At 46.3% G+C, this 19601-nt stretch overlaps 3 protein-coding genes across 4 annotated transcripts; all 3 read left to right on the top strand.

Moving 5' to 3' along the window:
- Nucleotides 1-1248: 1248 nt before the first annotated feature.
- LOC115561316 (WAS/WASL-interacting protein family member 3-like) lies at nt 1249-2907 on the top strand. Of its 2 annotated transcripts, none has more exons than XM_030381279.1 (3): nt 1249-1520; nt 1997-2104; nt 2288-2896. In XM_030381279.1, exons 1-3 carry the CDS (start codon nt 1394-1396, stop codon nt 2611-2613), a joined length of 561 nt encoding a protein of 186 aa, XP_030237139.1. In that variant the 5' UTR covers nt 1249-1393; the 3' UTR covers nt 2614-2896. The 2 variants fall into 2 exon arrangements, with proteins under 2 accessions (XP_030237139.1, XP_030237138.1); XM_030381278.1 differs by lacking the exon at nt 1249-1520 and adding an exon at nt 1552-1910 and having other exon boundaries at nt 2288-2907.
- A 6927-nt stretch (nt 2908-9834) lies between these two features.
- On the top strand, nt 9835-16512 carry LOC115561315 (alpha-2-macroglobulin-like). The gene is made up of 8 exons (XM_030381276.1): nt 9835-10055; nt 13026-13206; nt 13613-13769; nt 15201-15253; nt 15586-15606; nt 15866-16034; nt 16186-16270; nt 16391-16512. The coding sequence occupies exons 1-8, from the start codon at nt 9979-9981 to the stop codon at nt 16473-16475; spliced, it is 828 nt and encodes a 275-aa protein (XP_030237136.1). The 5' UTR covers nt 9835-9978; the 3' UTR covers nt 16476-16512.
- A 324-nt stretch (nt 16513-16836) lies between these two features.
- On the top strand, nt 16837-19185 carry LOC115561312 (alpha-2-macroglobulin-like protein 1). Its single transcript, XM_030381271.1, has 7 exons — nt 16837-16936; nt 17033-17148; nt 17298-17462; nt 17755-17991; nt 18113-18176; nt 18545-18690; nt 18943-19185. Exons 1-7 carry the CDS (start codon nt 16897-16899, stop codon nt 19168-19170), a joined length of 996 nt encoding a protein of 331 aa, XP_030237131.1. The 5' UTR covers nt 16837-16896; the 3' UTR covers nt 19171-19185.
- The last annotated feature ends 416 nt before the right edge of the window (nt 19186-19601 follow it).

The following is a 19601-nucleotide window of genomic DNA, read 5'->3' as shown; positions in this document are numbered from 1 at the left end:
AGGGATCATGTACAGAACGCCGGTCATTACCGGGAAAATAAGCGATCAGCAAAGAAATAGTGCCTCCATCAGTATGGGGGTCCTTGGCCTGGAAAACGTTGAGGACCCCTGGTCTAGAGAGTAGATCTATTCATAGAATCATGTGTGTAGTCTTCAGTGATGCCTGTCTGTCTGTCTGTCTGTCTGTCTGTCTGTCTGTCTGTTTGTGCGTGTGAAGCGTTGGGCAATGTTGCCGTGTCATGTTTTAGCTGGTTTTGTTTGGGTTGGGTGTGTGTGTGTGTGTGTGTGTGTCACTGAGCTGAGCCAAATGCCTGGCCAGGGGAGGAGAAATTTTGCTGCGCCGCAAAACCTTTGCTGCGGCGCAAAACTTTTGCTGCGCCGCAAAACCTTTGCTGCGCCGCAAAACTTTTGCGCGGCGCGACAAATGCTGCTCGAGTTGAAATATTTCAGCTTTTCGGCAGCAAACGCGTGATGACAGCCAATCAGCGTTCAACAGCGTTGCCACTGAGTGACATGCCGTGACAGCCAAACAGTGTTACGTTCACACCAAAAGATGCATTTGCTGCCCGAACGCGTTGTTCGGGCAGCAAATGCGGCGCGGGAAGTTTCGCGGCACGGCAAGTTTTGCCCGCAGTGCTTCTGAATTCATTCACAACCATGGCCGAAATTACGAGCATTGCATGTCTTTACCTGTTGTGGAAGAGGGAGAGACGTCGGAATGCCCGTCGTTAATGGGTTCATGAGACCATTCGGAGCCTGGAAGGCTGGTGCTGCCTGGCACCCAACTGGTTTTGTTTGGGGTTGTTATTCTAGCCCTTTAGCATACTCATAGTTTAGTTTAACTGTAAACACAACTACACTACAGAATGCTGATTTGTGGGGGTTTTCGAGTTGCTAAATAAATGTAACGGTAGTGAACTCTAGGTCACTCCAAGGGAGTAACACTGATTGGCTGTTACGGCATGTCACTCAGTGGCAACGCCTCAGTGGCAACGCCTCAGTGGCAACGCCTCAGTGGCAACGCCTCAGTGGCAACGCCTCAGTGGCAACGCCTCAGTGGCAACGCCTCAGTGGCAACGCCTCAGTGGCAACGCTGTTGAACGCTGATTGGCTGTCATCACGCGTTTGCTGCCGAAAAACTCGGGCAGCATTTGTCGCGCCGCAAAATACGTGAACGGGCGTGCTGCGCTGCAAATCAAATTTTGCCGCGCCGCAAATCAAATTTTGCTGCCGGTTTTCTCGGCAGCAAGTGCTCCGGCAGCAAACCCGCAACGCGTCTCTACATTCACTTTGAATGCGATGGTGCGGCGCGGCAACTTTTTGCATCTTTTGGTGTGAACGCAGGGTCGGAGTGACCTAGAGTTCACTACCTGATCCAGATCAAACCGCTAAAATGGAGGAAAAGCTCATCATTTCAGTCTCCGCATTCCCGGAGATCTTCAACACCACCTTGGCCAGTAAGGACCGGACGGTCAAGGCCAAGGCTTGGCTGAAGGTGAGCAAGGAGGTCGGGCTAACTGGTAAGTCTTTTTGAATTTACTTTACTTTAAAAGTTACTTTATTACAGCTAGTTAGTTAGTGAGCAGTTAGCATTCAACAGTTCAGTTCGAATTACACAGCGTAGGCTTTTTTCTTGTCAGAGGAGGAATGCCGACGATAGTGGATGGTCCTGAGGGACACCTACCTCAGGGAGAGACGCAGACAGGAGGCAGGAAAGAGGAGTGGGACAGCAGCAGGCCCGTTGAAGACGTGGAAGTACTCTGCAGTCCTGTCTTTCCTCGGCCCATTTGTTACTCCGAGGGAGACCAGTAGCAATATGGTGCTGGGGGTCGAGGTAGACGGGATTGCAGAGTACCCAGTCGAGGACCACGGTTCAGAGGCGGCAGCAGGGACAGCGAATGACCTAGGAGGTTGGTCGATAAGGGAAGACACACACACACGCCCATACACAGCATGATTTGTTCTATAGATTGATAACTACCTCTTGTCACCTCAGAAGATCCCTGTACAAGCTGTGAGGAGCCGGAAGCTGCTGCTGCCTCTGAACCCATTCCACCACCACCACCACCAACTGCTGCGGTCACCACTCCTCCTATTGCCCCAGGTATGTCATTTAACATGAGAGAAATTACATTTATTTTATGCTACACTTCGTTGATGTGGTCATGAGGGTCCCTATGCGTGAATGGTATGTTATGAGTATGACAATTAAGTACTCATAGCCTTTCATGTTGAATGTATTTTTGTCTGTTATCTGACCCAAAAATTTTGTTTCCATTTGAAACAGTGAGGAGGACACAGAAAAGAGGGAGAGTGGGGGGGAGGGAGAGGGAGGGACAGATAGAGAAGTGCCTCCTGGAGGTGTTGAGGAGGCCGCCTCCACCTGCTCCAGCGCCTCCTTCTCCTCCTCCTCCTCCTCCTCCTCCTCCTCCAGCGTCTCTCTCCGAGGACGAACATTTTTTTAAAGGGATAATTCCTTCCCTGCAACGATTGCCACCCCATGCAAAAGAACACATACAATTTCAAATTTATAAATTATTGCATGACGCTAACAATTTCTATAATCCAGGAGTGCTCAATTTGGACTCTCAATTTGAACCATTCGCTGAATAGGTTCACTGGGGTGACAATCGTTGCAGGGAATGATCCATGCCCATTTTTTTTTGTTTACACTCACGCACACACACACACACGCCCCAATAAAGGATTATTTTTATTCAAAAGATGGCTTCAGATTCTTTATTGAATGGCCATTTAAGTTGCTTGAGGGAAATGTTGCAAATTATTTTGTGCCACAGATTTTAGGGTCTAAGCAACTTTGCTTAAGGTATTGTTGTCAGGTATGTTGTGCCCTACTCGTTGAAGAGCACAACCAAGAACGGGAGGTCCACACAGCGACAGTTAAATGTATGTTACATTTATATAATAACCAAAAAAACAAATCAGTATTCTGTAGTGTTGTGTGGTGTTTACAGACTAAACTATGAGTATGCAAACAAAGGCTAAAGGGCTAGAATAACAACCCCAAACAAAACCCAGTTGGGTGCCAGGCAGCAACAGCATTCCAGGTGGGAGAGCGAGAGCGCCATGTTGGATTCCCCCCATCTTCTGCTTCTTCGGCTTCCTGCAGGTGAGTTCAATCCCTCAATGAGATGGCCAGCCAATCAGCATCCCTGGAAGAAGAACAGAGGCCAACAGAAGGGAAGCAAGACGGCTCAGGACTGTCACAGTTACCTGATTACAAAATATAAACTTTAACATTAACAAACTTAGTTAATAATGGCATATTACTGTTGTATGTTAAGGAGACATTCTTCATTAAGTCAGAAGATCACTGTCAATATAGTGATTTCAGGAAGTTTGCTCAATAGTAATGTGTGGGTGGCTCTTAAAAGAGCCGTTTTGGGTGTGCTGGTGCGCTACACGTTGTCTTGCCATGGGACGGTTCCCTCAGCAGAGAAGTAGGACTTGAAGGCCTCCCGAATCCTGATGGCTTCCCTCGCTGAGTTGTTGGGGAGTGGGTAGTGGGTCCACCTCACCAACTGGGATGTTCCCCCTCAATGCATTTGGGGGGGTGGTCCTCCGCATGAAGTTGTGGAGAACACAGGTAGCCTTCACACACTTCTCCGCAACTTCAACGTTGACCTCGAAGGCACGCCTGTAGACCCTCCACTGGGAAAAAAGGATCCCAAAGTCATTCTCCACAACCATCCGAGCTCGGGACAGACGGTAATTGAAAACCCGGCGCTCTCTTGCCAGGTTGCGACCAGGGAATGGCCTCATTCCCTGGGAATGGCCTCATCAGCCACAAAGACATGCGGCTGTGGTCCTCGGTGGTCAGCTCCTGGTAGTGGCAGGTCGGCAGGCAGTTGGAGGATGCCAGACTGAAGAGCTGCACCAAAAGCAGAGTTGGCCAGAATCCCACCATCGCTGGTTCTTCCGTAGCCCCCGACATAAATCACCCGGAAACAATATTCTGCGTCTACAACCGCCAAGAGAACAAGAGAGAAAGTTCCCTTGTAGTTGTAGAACTGGGATCCTGAGTGAGCAGGGGCTTTGATGACCAGATGCTTCCCATCCAATGCTCCACAGCAAAGAGGAAAATTCCACCCCTCCTCAAACCTCCCTGCAATGGACCTCCACTCATCTGTGCTGGGCACAGCCATGAACTCCTCCGCCAGAGTCCCAGATTGCAGTGGCAACATCAGGGACAATGCTGGAGACAGTGGTGATCCCAACACGGAAACTATTTGCGATGGTCCTGTAGGAGTCCCCCAAAATAGTGTTGTAGCGAAGATAGTATAGGTATCATACATTTACAATATTTTTTCCCCATTTTATAATAAAAAAAACATTTACAAAGGCAGGAGTCATATTTCATCAACATAATGGATCTATTTATTGTATTTGACTACATACTATACTATTGTCGGCAGAGGATAATAATAATGGTGGTGTCTACCATGGAAACGCTCCGAATGGTCTCATGAACGGGGTGTTTGGTGGCGAGGCAACGTAATGCCGACCCGAGGTCCTGGATAGCTCGCCCCGTCCGGCCGTTAGTCTGTGGGTGGTAGCCGGAGGAGAGGCTGGCCGACGCCCCTAGCGCCTGTCAAAACGCCTTCCAAACTCGTGAGGAGAACTGCGGTCCCAGGTCCGACACAATGTCCTGGGGGATACCGTGGAGCCGGAACACCTGCAGGACCAGCAGGTTCGCCATCTCCAGAGCTGAGGGGAGTTTTGAAAGCGGAACAAAGTACACAGCCTTGGAAAAACGATCGACAATAGTCAGTACGACCGTATTACCATCTGAGGGCGGGGGACCAGTCACGAAGTCCACTGCTATGTGCGACCACGGCCGGTGAGGAACATGTAGAGGAGACCAGCCGGAGCACGGTGTGACGATTTGCCGCGGGCACAGATGGAAACAGGCAGCCACGAAACCCTTGGTGTCGGCAGCCATGGAGGACCACCAAAACCGCTGTCGGAGGAGAGAGAGACAGCGGAGAAACCCTGAATGGCAGACAACTCTGGACTCGTGCCCCCATTGGAGAATGGCCGTGCGGGCCGCCGGGGGAACAAACATCCGACCCGGAGGGCAACCCTCGGGGGTAGGTAGTAGGGATGGGAATTGATAAGAATTTCACGATTCCGATTCCGATTCTGCTTATCGATCCGATTCCTTATCGATTCTCTTATCGATTCTCATTGGGTGAGAAAATAATCACAAATTCGGTTGTTTGTATTCAATCTCTTGCTCATTTGCATTCAAGTAAAAAAATTAAACTGATATAAACAAAATAAATAAGTCTTCTGTAAAGATGAGAACACAACTAACAACAACTTTGGCAAATTAACAATTTTTGTGCTGAAAAATGATCATGTTTGCCCTCTCAGGAAGGATACAAGATCTTTCGGGACTTAGGGTGTCTCCAGCAGTGGAGAACACCCTTTCAGAAGGGGTGGATGACGCTTGGACACAGAGATACTTTTCAGCAAGAGCTGACAACACTGGCAATGTGTCACTCTTCTTCCACTACCAGTGACTGGCACTGTCTTTGGTTGGAATGGGAGGAAGGCTTCTATAAAGCTGGATTTCTTGATCCACTCTCTGGGCTGTGGAGACAGGGGGCAGCTGCTGTGTGGAAAGCAGCTTGCCGTCCTCTTCTTCTAAAAGTTCCTCTAGAGCTGTCATCTTTTTCTGCTTTACAGGTGGCGTCTGAAATTATGACATAACAAGGTTTAGTTTTAAACTAAATAGTGTGATAAGCCCTGCCATCTATCATCATTCATCACAATTAGCTACATTAAACTTACGTAGTCCGTAGTTCTTCTTCTTCATTCTCTTCTTCTGCCTGCCCCTGTGTCTCTCTCGGCTCTGACAGCTTGAGAAGAAATGTAAAGTAAGAACCACAGAGCAAGAAGAAAAGGTCTCACAACAGAAATGTGCTAAAGGCATTGTCAAATTCAAATACAGTACTTTCTCCACTGCCTCTGTGTTTGCTGCCACTGCTGATGCCCTGACCCTGCCCAAGATGTCATCCATGTCCATTGTAGATTTAAATGTAAAAATTTCAATCTGGGATCCAACACAGTGGCTTCCTCCAGGAATGCCTGGATATCACCATCCTTAAGTTGAAAATGGGGGACAAACACCAATTTAGGAGAAAATGTGACTGACAATAAATAACCATTAGCGTATATGTTTAATTTTCATATAGTAATTAATCATGACATATCAGTAACTGTATCTGGTAACGTTTGGAAAGATCATTCCAGAGTCATCTGTCTGCACAGTGTAATGTTTTCGCAGTTTCTGAAGGATGGGCAATATCTGGCCACAGGTTGGAACTTTTTCGCTGGAGACAGCGAGTGTGGATGTGTCCTCATCAGCTGCACAAACTCCTCTGCTTTCCTCAGGTCCTCATTGCCCATTATGGCCAGTCTGCAACACAAACAAAACAAAAGTAACAATATTGCATAAACAACAAACATAACCTTTTTAATGTGGCTTTAGTCAACCAAGTTTTATATAAGTCATTGTGGGGGGACGTGCGACGTCTGGCCTGCAGGGGGAGTATGGGCAGGTTGGGAGAGCACCGGATTGGCTGGGGGGATTGAACCTGAGTGCGGGCAGGTGTCGGCACTCAGGCCAATCAGGGAGTGTTTGTATTTATGTGCCTGCTTTTGTGTTGTAGTGAGGTGGGGAATCCAGGAAGGATTGGGAGGAGAAAGGAGCCCATCGCCACCAGAGATCGCGCCAAGCAGAATTTGATTTACGTTCTGTCTAATTGCCTTTGATTTATACGTTTATGGAAAGCAATAAAAGAACTTCCTTGGGGAAAAAGCAAAACCTGTGTCCAGCGCTCCATTGACCCGTTACAGTCATTTAAATTTTTTACTTCTTCTCCATGGGCTTTCTAAGCCGTTGGTCTATGGCTGCAGCTTGGATGGCAGGGAACTGTTCACAAAATCTCTCCATCATCGAATACAGGGAGTTCCATCTAGTCCTCACATCTAAAAGGAGCATGTGCTGGGGCAGCTCTGCACACACACACACACACATTCAACAATGTAATATTACCATTACTTTATAATTTTTGAATTGATCCTAATCTGTTCATTTATGTTACAATTTGTAGCTCGTTAGCTTGCTATTAAAGTATTTACACATCTATAACTTACTGAGGAGTTGCTGCTTTTCCTTTAGGACGACTTTAGCCATGTGGGATCTCCTCATCCATACAATCACAGAACGAATCCTTGCTGCCCAGTTGGAAACTGTATTGCTGTTGTACAGCTTCTGAGCTCCAAGGTTAAGTGTGTGTGCAAAACATGGAAACTTGATGATGTTTAGCTTTTTGACAGCTACATCCATGTTTGCTGCGTTTCCCACAGTTGCTGCCACCACCTTCTCTTTCACTCCAAACGCCTCCAGGATCCCCTCAATCTCCTCCGCAACAGCTATCCCTGTTTGAGCTTGGTACACTGCTTTGTTTTTGAGGACTTTTTCTTTACTCTGACCTTCCCTGACGTAGTGCAATGTGACGGTGTAGTGGTCTTGACTGAAACTAGTCCAACCATCTGCTGTGATGCCTGCATTTGTGACATCATCACACAAGCTATTTAAGATTTTTGTAATATGGAAGGGGGGAAAATGCCGTGAAAGAATGTACTCACAGTACATTCAGGATTAGGACCGATACATATGTTGGCCTAGGCCTAATCAATTGTGTTTTAATTTTTTAAAAACAATTGATTTTTTAACGCTTTTGAACCCCATTTTCCTGCGACATTCCTGCGTCCCCCTCAGTACGGAGCCCATTTCAGCAGTGTCAGTAGACAGTTACAATCCTACGAACGTCGTCAGTGCAGTGAACGCGCGTTCATGTTAAGAGGAGTTTCGGGAAACGTTCCAAAGAAATTCACGATTGTTCGCAAGATCCATCGTGAGAATCATGGTACAAGCGAAGATCCATCGTTATCGGGAATCAAGGCCCAGAGCATGTCTGACGCGGCAAATCAAATCAACACCACTGGCATTGGCCACCCCTCCCCACTGATCAAGCCTTGTTTCCCGATAACGTACACACACACACACACACACACACACACACACACACCACACACACACACACACACACACACACACACACACACACACACACACACACACACACACACACAGACTCATATACACACGCACACCAGTGGCGTAACATCATGGTGACATGCCCCGGTGCAAATATTTATTTTGGGCCCCTGGACAGGACTTCCGAGCAGAGGGGGGAGGGGGGGGGGGATATTTACGCCACTGACACACACACACAAACACACACACACACACACACACACACACACACACACACACACACACACACACACACACACACACACACACACACTTGTTTAAGTCTTCCACTGGATGGGGATCCACCATTATGCGTCTCCTGCGCTCTCTTGTTGACTCACAGTGATTCTGGGATTGCGCTGGCCACTCACTTGGCTCAGCTCGGAGAATCCAGCGCTCTGGGCTTCTGTTTGTCCCCTTTATCTTCCACATTTTGGTCGGAGTGTGGATTCCAATAAAGGCTTGTTAAAGAACACAATTCATTCTCAGACTCAAGAGGGCCCTAGCGCGGCCCAGGGCGTAAGCCGCTCCTTTGAACATCTAAATCCCCACACAGCCTCTGACTTCATTTTGTTACTCGCTGGTGGTTCTTCCTTCTGTTCCTCACTGGCTCCTCTGCCCACAACCCCAACTGTGCTCTATCCAGAGCACAGGGCTTAACCGTATGCATTTGTGTGCATGCGTGTGTGTGTGTGTGTGTGTGTTTGTGTGCAGGCCTGCATGCGTGCATGTTTTTTTAAAGTGTGTGTGTCTGCATGTTTGTGTGTCTGTGTACCTACATGCCTGTCAGTGTGTGTGTGTGTGTGTGTCTGCCTTTGTGTGTGCATGCTTGCATGCATTCATTTTGTGTGTGTGTGTGTGCCTGCGCATGTGTGTGTTTTGTGGTGAACGTGTGTGTGTGCCTGCATACGTGCCTTTGTGTGCATGCGTTTGTGTGTGTGTGTGTGTGTGTGTGTGTGTGTGTGTGTGTGTGTGTGGTGTGTGTGTGTGTGTGTGTGTGTGTGTGCGTGTGTGTGAGTGTATTTGTTTCTGTGTATGTGTGTGTGCATGCCTGCATGGTTAGGGTGTGTGATGGGATGGTGGGGGGAGGGGGAATCAACAGATGGTAGATTAGAAATGTGCTCCATACATGTTTAATATGAATTCTGCTGGGGCAATGAAAAAAATGAGGAGGAGGAGGAAGAGGAGGAGGGGGTCAAAATTGATTTAATACAGATTTCATCACCCCAAATTGGGAAGGCAGATTTTAATGAGCTCCTCCCTAGATAGAAGAAGGAAAAATAAGAACCTGAATAACTATCCCAGCAGCCCGACAGCGGTGCTGCCCTCCACTGACCACCTCTGGAACTGCAGTCGGCTGCTACCAGGAGCAGGCGGCCCGTACTCAGGGTCATTCCTGTTGAAGGGTCGCTGGCACGTTGCCATTTGTTTATCCCACCAACGCATTACATATAGCTCATTCAAATTGCAAACGCTTTTCTAATGTACTAAGAGAATCTGTACATCTTCATCCCTGTGAAATCTTGCTAATTTAAAAAAAACATTTACTCAAAGCAAGCCTTGACTGGCTTCTGCATGGATTCATACTGGGGGGGGGGGGGGGGGGGGGGGGGGGGGGGGGGGGGGGGAGGGGGGGGGGGGGGGGGGGGGGGGGGGGGGGGGAAATTCGACCTCTCATAGGGACTAGGGAGGAGGCAGTGGTCCGCCTGATTTCGGTGGGAGTGGCTGGATAGTTAGTATAAATATATTTATACTATAGTATAAATAGCCTGATTAAAGTCATACTCTGAGCGGCTGGACCCCCTGTGGCCAGATTCTGTTTGGTGTGTTCCGCAGAAAGCAGCATCATGGCAACTGTCCTACTGTGCGTGCTGGTTTGGACAGCGTTTGCCTGGTCTCCAACCCGCGCCCACCTCAACGAAACGTAAGTATGCACACTTAAGGCAGGTCCGAGGATCTGGGTTTATGCAGCAACGTTAGAAACACACGTAGCGATATAAGATATTTCGTTACAAAATCCATTGCGGGGCAACACTGGCGGAACTGGAACATAGACATGGGGTGGCAAAGGGTCTCGGCAAGGGGGCATGAGACGACAGTACGTGGGAAGAACCCAGGCCTCCAAGACTTACACAACAACACGGTTTTTGTTGCAAGGGGTTAAGATTACATTTCAAAATCTTCACCTTCAGTTCATTTTCTAGTTTGTTTCAATGCTTTGAGAGGCTTGTGGACATATGGCGGTTTATTATTTTTTTACAAATACAGTTTTAAGAATAAAAGGTTGGGGGGGCAGCTGGGGTGGCAAGGCTCTAAAGTGCCCCCCCCCCCTGTAGATCCGCCCCTACTTGTACAACACTAATGCTGCTACGAAATCGTGCACTCCCAAGCAGGTTGGTGTACATCACGCACGCACGCACATTTGAATAATTTATTTGAATCCACCAAATTACATTCAGTACAGAGAAAGGATTAAAATATTAGCTAACAAGATAATAAGCTTTGATACTCAAGGATACAAGAAACATCACCTGTGCCACAGAGCAAGGCATGCCTATTGTAGCTGAAATATAACAGAATTTGGCAGTTTTTTACCTCTGGTTTTTGAGAGCCCTGCCAGTCCAAGCCCACTGACTGTGAGTTTGTGGACTTGCCCCAAACTGCCAAAGATTAATACTATCAATTTGCATTCATAACCTATGTCTCTGATCCTTGTACTGATGGGCTGGGGTCTCATTTATAACCGTTGCGTACGCACAAAACGGGGCTGAAATTGGCGTACGTGACTTTCCACGCCAAGGTTGTGATCTATAAAAAACCAACTTGACGGGAATATGTGCGCAGCCCTAAGCAAACTCTGACCCATGCGTACGCATGGTTTGGAGGAAAAGGAGAATTTGCGACACAGATGGTGTGGTTAGTGGCGGTTTTAGGCACGGGCGAACCGGGCAGCCGCCCGGGGCGGCATATTTGTGGGGGGCGGCAAATCACATGGGGGGCGCCACGAGAAGTATAAAAAAAAATGCGCTGCGCAGCGGTTATCAATGAAGTACGACATAATATTGTGTGGGGAATAGGTATTTTGGCGGATGCAGGCGCACACTTGCTCGTATAGACGGAGTGAAACCCTCACTGAAGTCCGTTGGTCTGATGAAACCCCCCCCCCCCCCCCCCCCCCCCCGTCAACAATCGCTGCCCGGGGCGGAACTGGACCTAGGATCGCCACTGGGTGTGGTGGTGAACTGAAGTCAGACCGAAGAATTGTAGAGTGAGAAGAACGATTATGTTTTATCATCGCCCTTCATAAATTTAATTTCAACCCGTATCATGCGTTAAATCTATGTGATCAGAATAATTTAAGTCAACTGTCAGTTATAACTCCAGAAACATCTCCTTAGAATATAAAAAAAAAAAAAAATCTCTATATTTAATCCCGTCACTCCATACTGTCCACTGACGGCGCGACTGCATGGAATAAAGCATCCGTCCAACATGTGTCAATAACATAATATTTTTATGTGACACTGTAAACACATAATCAAATGTCAATTAAATCCCAAGTGTGGAAAACCAAGCCACACCCTCATCAGAATCGTTGTCCGTTACTCTTGATGCTTTTCATGACAAATCAGGCATTAAAAAGGGGTTATGTTCAAGAACATTTTACGTGGATGATTACAAACTGATTATCCAAGGTGTTCTCGGTCAGTCTTATTACCGTAACCCTATACATGCAGAGGTGAGCGCCGTGGTTAATGCTGCACCATCTGGCACTTCTGGCGGACCATGCAAATGACAGGATTCGGAGGGAGATGGTCTTTAGGGACCATAACAATTTATTGGTAGGCTACATAAAAATATGTAACTTTATGTCAGACCACTTCTTTTTTTAATTCTGGGACTGTGCGCTACTGCGCTCCTTGCTACTGACAGAGTACACTGCTGCGGCAACATGTTGCCACTCACTCTGCTTTTTGTTGTTGGCGATCCCAATCCCGTGACCGCCGAAAAAAAACTATTTCGGGCCTCCATCTCACCCACAAGTGTCTCCACTTCAACCTCCGTGAAATTTCGCTTTTTTGCATTTCTAAGTAGGCCTACTTCTGCCATTGTTTCCGACAAGACATAATACTTGCATCTGAGTCTGTTTTATATGCAGATCGAATTCATGAGGTCATTTGCATTGACCATTTATGGTTAAAAAGGGGCGTGTACAGGGCGGAACGTGAAGCTGATTCAGCTGCGCACACTTGTAGGCAGTCTGTGATTTATAAAGCAAAGATTGCGTACGGTGTGCGTACGCAGGGTTTTATAAATCTGAATGTTTTTTGGCGCACGCAAAACTTGGCTTCTGGGCGTACGCACATTTTTAGTAACGATCCCACGCACAGTTTTATAAATGAGACCCCTGGTATTTGGTTATTTTGTCATAAAAGGCTATGTCCATATATAGGTCAAAGACACAACCTACCTCCATCAACAGCTCCTCCCTCCTATCTTTAGCCAGAAAAATAATATCAGGGTTGTCAGGAATGTTTTTGAACACATCATTAGTACTGGTGAACCAATCTGCCATTACAAGGGAACGTTTGTACATAGAAGCATTTGAGTGTTTTTTCCTTTGCATTGCTTGCAATCAAGTCCACCAAGGGATATGCTTTTGGTTATACCAGGGTGTAAAAGTTTTGCCAGACAGAAATAACAATGACTCAAGAATAGTAGGTACAATTAATACAAAGACCAAAACATCTAAGCACACGAACATATCCAATAATATAGTTATATTTCATACGTAATCAGTTGTAATATTAATCAGATGGGAGCATCAATGAAGAGAAATCCCGTTAATATTGACCACAGACATCACAATCCCCGCTCCTCCTCCTCTCGTCAGCATCTACGCCGTGACTGTGAGCTCCAGGGTGACCGGAGGGGCATCTGAGACGCTGTGCGCCCACGTCCTCTCCCCCCCGGAGCCGCTGGCCCTCAGGGTGACTCTGGAGGCGCAGTCCGGGAGCACCGTCATCCTGGAGGAGACGGTTTCCACGGATTACTACGGCTGCTCCACCTTTCAGGTCTGCTCCTCTAGTAGAGAAATACCAACAAATGACTTCATTATTTAAACTAATTTCAACGGAGCAGGGTTTTATCCAAAGTCCCATTCATCATCAGTAGTCTAGACCCCCCCCTACTACCCCTACTAACCACTGTAATGTAACCACTAACGCATAGATAACCACGTTTAAGAGTAACTACAATGTTTGGGGTTCCCTGGCTCTTCAATGTTACGTCATGTTGCGTAACGTGGTATGTGGTGGTTATATGGGTGAAGTTGTACCAGTACATGAGTCCTGTATGGGGCCGGCGTCCAGGTACTGGTGTCGGGGTCGGGGCGTCCGTCAGCAGTATGTATCTCAGTGCATCGTTGTTGTACCTCAAAGCTACGTTGAGCCCTTGATGATGGGGCGGGTGGTGTTGCAGGTTCCCATTGTGACCAGCAGCACGGTGGCCACGGTCAATGTGACCATCCAGGGGGAGAGAGCCGTCATGAGCAAGGAGACCAAGGTCCTCATCGCCCCTCCAGCCTTCCTTCATCTGATCGTGACGGACAAGCCGCTCTACAAGCCTGGACAGACTGGTACACATGTGCTCACCCCGTCACAAGCCTCCAGCCTACAGGGAGAGGGAAACACTGTATTGCAGTAGTCACAAATTTTGCTCTGCATTTTTTGTTTACTGCAATAAATAGGTTGGATCAAAGCGTAGACTTTTGGGCATCCGTGAACCTGGAAATTATATTTGTGTTCTCTTGCTGTTGTGAAAGGAAAACCAAACAGTCTGTTTGAGCTAGTCCCCGTCCTTCATCAATACATAGACAATGCCTCCTAACCACTTCTGGCAGACTCTTATTCTTTCATATTGCTGTTCAGCCTTTCACCGTCTCCACCCACAACAACCTGAGGGGGGTGGGCATGATAAGAACTGTTGTGTATTTAACAGGAACTTTGGACCAGGATTAATCCATATCACTTAGAAACCCACTGCATCGTGTTTCATCTGAAAGGCCTTTAAGGGGAACTTTGGACCAGGATAATCCATCACTTAGCGACCCACTACATCGTGTTTAATCTGAAATACCTTTAAGGGGGAACTTTGGACCAGGATTAATCCATATCACTTAGAGACCCACTACATCATGTTTAGTCTGAAATACCTTTAAGGGGAACTTTGGACCAGGATTAATTCCATATTGCTTATGCCCCTTTTCCACCGACAGTACCAGCTCAACTTGCCTCGACTCGGTCCGCCAAAATTAGTTACCTGGTGTCTGGTACTTTTTCAGTCTCACCTCCGTCGAGGTTCCAAGAGACCTGATCTGATCATACCGTAAACAGCCTACTGGCCACTGATTGGCCAGAGTTACGCCACTGGCCGAATAACGATGAGCGCGACGTCCGAGCCTGACACCCGACACCCGACAACCAACACCCGGCATCTTTAAATACTAGCATCAGCGTCAAAAATAGTGATTGATTATTGAACATGGCAGGATCAGCGCGCAAGAGCACGCCGTGGACCGTGACAGAGGTGGAGACGCTTCTGTGCATAACACTGTCTGATAATGTGTCGCATATATGTCGCAGTTTCGTGCATGCGTGCTATGACGACCCGTCCACGTTAAAGAGATACTTTCTAGATGGAAACACAACGTGCCTGAAACCAAACCAAGTTGTGCCACGCTAAGTCATGGCGAGGTGAGCTGGTACTGTTGGTGGAAAAGGGGCATTAGTGACCGTCTACATCATGTTTCATCTGAAATACCTTTTAAGGGGAACTTTGGACTAGGATTGATCCATATCACTTATGGATAGAGGGGTTTCATCTGAAATACCTCGGAGGGTTTGGTTTCCTTGAAACCAAATTGTTCTAGTTTTGATTATTGTTTTATTAGAAAATAAGGCTGTCCTTTTGATTGTTTGTGATCACCTTTGACTCATGTGCAATCTGAATGTCTGAATGTCCACACTTGAATATATATTTGAATACACCTGAATTTATTTATTTGTAGTCCAGTTCCGGATCGTCTCCATGGACGCTGGCTTCATCCCTTTCAATGAGCTGGTACGTGATGTCCTCTTATTTACAATCCTTCATCAAACTGGAGAGCCATGAATTGTTCCCGTCAGTCAGGAGGCTGAGCTCTCTGGTGCTCTCTCCATTACCTTCCATACTACTATTCTTTTGGTGTCATTATGTAAGAATTTCCTATTGATATGTCATATAAAAAGGTCTTTATGATTATAATTACTCAGCTAAAGATAATATGAAGGAAAATACTTTTGTGAGTAAAGAATAGATAATACAAATAGTATGATAAGGCCATACAAAGCTAGAAATGTATTTATGAAAATAAATATAAAATGACTAAAAACGTCCTTCCCGTTTATTTGCAGTATAAAACAGTTGAGCTTCAGGTAAGAACTCTTCAAATGTACTACATAATACATTTTTCTACATTTTGGTGTATATATTTCAATATATTTCAATAGTTTCATTCCAACCATTGATAAAAAAGGTATTATACACCACCGCAAATCTCATGGATTTTGCATAGGAGGGAAATGGAGTAATCTTGGGGGTTTTAAATAATCAGTTGCATCTGTAAGTACAGCAATACCTGCTCGATTCGCAGTGATTTAGTACATGTCTCCATGTCTTTCACTTGATGCCAAGGACCCCAACAGAAACCGCATCGCGCAGTGGCTGGATAGGGCCGCCGTCAGTGGCATCCTGGACATCTCTCACCCCATGAGTCCAGAGGCCGCCCAGGGACCCTACACCATCACCGCCTGGACGGAGAAAGGAGAGAGCACCTCTCGCTCCTTTGACATCAAGGAATACGGTCTGCCCCCAACTGCAACAAATACACACACACGTGCACACACGTACTGGTACTACACAATAAATGTTGCTTTAGAAACATTTTGAATCTGATGGATTTTATTAGCCGGTTTTTCATGCTTGGAAAATGATACTTAGTCTTGTCCTTTCAGTTTTGCCAAAATATGCCGTCAACATTAGACTACCTAATGTCATAAATATTTTACAACAAGAAGTCCCCATACAAATTTGTGGAAGGTGAGTGTCCACAATGCTGAATTCATGGAAAATGCCCTTGAGTCCCATCATGCCTGTGGTCATCATTGCTTCCTCCCACTGTTAATCCACCAATGCCTTGCGAGGCGCTCCTTCTGACAGATACACCTATGGAAAGCCTGTCCTTGGGTCCATCAAGGTGGTAGTTTGTAGAGAGGGCCAGGGCCTTTTTTGGGCATTATTCTGAAAAGCAAGAAGACATCTGTGTGACATCACAACTGCAGGCAAGTGGCAACTAGACCTTGCAGCCTAGGGGGTTGGCTGGCAGTTATTTGACTCGTAAATACTTCCTACATGAACCCGACTTATTCTAGACATTTTTAAATATCATCCGATGCATGGGGTAGTGTTGGGGTTATTTTGGGTTAGGTAAGTCGAACATTTACAGAAATTATCACTCAAATATAAATATTACTCCTTATCTGTCATTTGCCTCATATATATTAATGCTGCTTATATGTGTTCTAGATCTTGATCTATTTGGTTTCAGAAGGTGTTGGCTAACCTTCGCACCACTTTTTCGTTCTATCTCCCAGACGGACAGAACTGGCTGTGCAACGCACTTCATTAGGGTAGCATTTGGCCCAAGAGATCAAACGTACCGGGACATGTTTGAGGTGACGGCTGAAATGGAGGAGTATGGCACTGGTAGGTTTATGAATGAAATAATTAGTTGTTTTGCAGACAAAACAAGACATTGTCAGTGTTGGTGTCAAATAATGACGTTGCCTGTATATTTTGTAGGGGTGGTCATTCAAGCCAGTGGCCAAACGCCCTTCTCTGTTAATGTCAGAGAACTCACATTTGAGAATGTTGCAGATAATACTGCCTATAAGCCAGGGATCCCATTCGAGGGCAAGGTAATGGATATTGGCCATGAGCCATCAAATTCAAATCTGTGTGTGTGTGTGTGTGTGTGTGTGTGTGTGTGTGTTGTGTGTGTTTTATCTTTGTTTGTTTTATAAATATTTAAAACTTGTGTGTGTACGTTTCCTTCCTTGGGTTCCAGGTCAAGCTGACTGGAATAGACAGGAAGGCGGTGGGGGACGAGGTGGTATATCTATACGTGGACGTCAACGCAGCGTCGTACAACCTCACGCTTCTGACCCAAGACAACGGCATGGCTTCTTTCTCCCTGGACACCTCCCTGTGGAAGAACAGCGTGGTTCTTACGGTTTGTCCTTGTGTCTGTATGTTGTATCGTTGACTTGCGGCAAGAAGGTCCTGGGTGCAAAAGCATCTGGGTCCTGGTTTTGTATGTTCTCCACGTGTTCACATGGGTTTCCCCTGGGTGAGCCAGTAACCTCCAACACCAACACCTCTGTGGGGTCAAGGCCCTGTCAGTGGACCTCCCAGAGAAGCTGTTCAATCAGAAATTCCCAGGGGGACACTCAATGCTTTCTGTATTTAAATAACTTTTTTTTTAATTTTAAAGTTGACATGTGTTGTAATATCTCCTCCTTTAGGCAAGCTCTAGACCCAAGGAAGAACGGCAGTCATTTGTGCATGGGGAACGCCTGCCTGCATACCCCTCGGCAGTACTGACCATGGGGCCGTTCTACTCTAAGAGCAAGAGCTTCGTGAAGATCTCAGCCAACGGCCACAAGAGCCTCTGTGAGGGGGAGTCCCAGGTGGGCGCCCAGTACATCATCCAGGGCGAGGAGCTTAGGCCGGGGCAGGAGGAACTGCCCTTCTACTACACCGTGAGTCAGCGTTGTAAACACTTTACACAAACACTTCAACGCTTTGCTTTATTTAAAAAAAACGTGTAATTTGGAGATATATCTCTGGTGTTAGCGCTTTCTCCCTCCCTCTGTCGATTAGGTGATGTCCAAAGGTGCAATAATGAGGCATGGGCATCTTCCAGTTGCTGTAAAAGAAGGAATCGGTAAAATATCCTTCTATAGATATTCAAATAATAATTAATGTGCAAGTCCCACTCATGAAGCTTCTCTTCCAGAGAGGACTCTCCTATTGGCTCCACTCCCTTGCTTGATAGCGTGACGGGCGTTATGGAAACGTTTAACAACACCCCCGCACCACTCATATGAAACACAGCCTTTCTAAAGCTGTTAAGACTTTGGCCTTTCAAATAATTCAAAACTATTTTAGAAGAATGTATCAAGGATGTGCCATAACATTTATCATTTGAATATTATTACTGCAAAGCTTTCTGAATTTTTCTTCAGTAGACCTTTTTTATATTGCTGCTACTAGCCTCTCCATGCCTTATTCTTCCCCTTCTCTCCGATCTAGTCAACAAAGGAGTGCTATCCATCCCCCTGCTTGGAAAAGCTGCCCTCAGCCCATATGCCCAAGTGGTGGTGTACACTTTGATGCCAAGTGGGGAGGTGTTGGCGGATAACAAGGACTTCCCAGTGGACCAGTGCTTCGAGAATAGGGTGTGACAGGCTAAACATCAATCTGAAATGGCTGACAAAGCTTTTTGTCAAATTGAATTTCATGGTGACTTTACTGTGCCCTTTAAAGTGTAACGTTATGCTAAGACCAAACCCAATGAAAATTATTTAACATGACAATGCAAGGTGTGGTTTCTAAATGAGCATACATAAAGACAGCAATAGGAACTGATCAGAATGGCCATTAATACATGGTATTATTACTGCAACCCTTTTTTGTGTTGCTATCTCCAGGTGAAGCTGGAGTTCTCAGCAGATCGAGAGCTGCCTGGAGGAGAGGCCTCGTTTCGCCTGGAGAGCCAGCCAGGATCCTTGTGCTCCGTCAGGGCGGTGGACCAGAGCGTCCTTCTGCTGCAGCCGGATCAGGAGCTCAGCGCTTCTTATGTACGTTCTCACACTCTTACCAAAGACATAGACTCCATCCCAGGACAACCAGTGATGATGACCCAGCTCAAAGGATGATTAATAAGGGTCAGATATGTTTTTTTCTATTTAAGGTACTATGGAAAAGGGCTTTTAGGGCAATCCCATTTCGTAAACCATGGGGTTTGCATCCAAAAGTGAACAGCAGTCTGTCGACTGTTTACTTTTCTGAACTAAGCAGCACAAGAAGCTGACAGTTGGCTACTGTTAAGACTGCTTATGGCTAACAGGATATTGTTGTATAACACTTAATACAATGTTTCTTAAAGATAGTGATATGGCAACTAACTGTGACAAATACAATTGTGGATTGTGGATTTTTTGGATATTTGGATAACTTTTTAACACAATCATCTGAAAAATAATCCCATAAATCCGGGACCCCCATTTTTGTAATTTGGTGACCAGTTTTACCAGGATTTTGTTTTTCAGGTTTACTTAAGCTTCCAATATATAGAAAAGCTTTCCAG

This window comes from Gadus morhua, chromosome 16, assembly GCF_902167405.1.
Source record: "Gadus morhua chromosome 16, gadMor3.0, whole genome shotgun sequence".
Classification (NCBI taxonomy): Eukaryota; Metazoa; Chordata; class Actinopteri; order Gadiformes; family Gadidae; genus Gadus; species Gadus morhua.
Note: the sequence above shows the minus strand (reverse complement) of the source record. Positions and strands in the feature narration are given on the sequence as shown.

Excerpts from the sequence above, each read along its gene's own strand:
- LOC115561312 (XM_030381271.1), top strand. The coding sequence starts at position 16,897 with ATGTTTGAGGTGACGGCTGAAATGGAGGAGTATGGCACTG. Across the intron at positions 17,149-17,297 it reads GGATCCCATTCGAGGGCAAG|GTCAAGCTGACTGGAATAGA; the intron begins GTAATGGATATT and ends CTTGGGTTCCAG. Across the intron at positions 17,463-17,754 it reads AGAACAGCGTGGTTCTTACG|GCAAGCTCTAGACCCAAGGA; the intron begins GTTTGTCCTTGT and ends CTCCTCCTTTAG.
- LOC115561315 (XM_030381276.1), top strand. The coding sequence starts at position 9,979 with ATGGCAACTGTCCTACTGTGCGTGCTGGTTTGGACAGCGTTTGCCTGG. Across the intron at positions 10,056-13,025 it reads CGCGCCCACCTCAACGAAAC|CATCTACGCCGTGACTGTGA; the intron begins GTAAGTATGCAC and ends TCCTCTCGTCAG. Across the intron at positions 13,207-13,612 it reads ACGGCTGCTCCACCTTTCAG|GTTCCCATTGTGACCAGCAG; the intron begins GTCTGCTCCTCT and ends GTGGTGTTGCAG.
- LOC115561316 (XM_030381278.1), top strand. The coding sequence starts at position 1,664 with ATGGTCCTGAGGGACACCTACCTCAGGGAGAGACGCAGACAGGAGGCA. Across the intron at positions 1,911-1,996 it reads GACAGCGAATGACCTAGGAG|AAGATCCCTGTACAAGCTGT; the intron begins GTTGGTCGATAA and ends TTGTCACCTCAG. Across the intron at positions 2,105-2,287 it reads CACTCCTCCTATTGCCCCAG|TGAGGAGGACACAGAAAAGA; the intron begins GTATGTCATTTA and ends CATTTGAAACAG.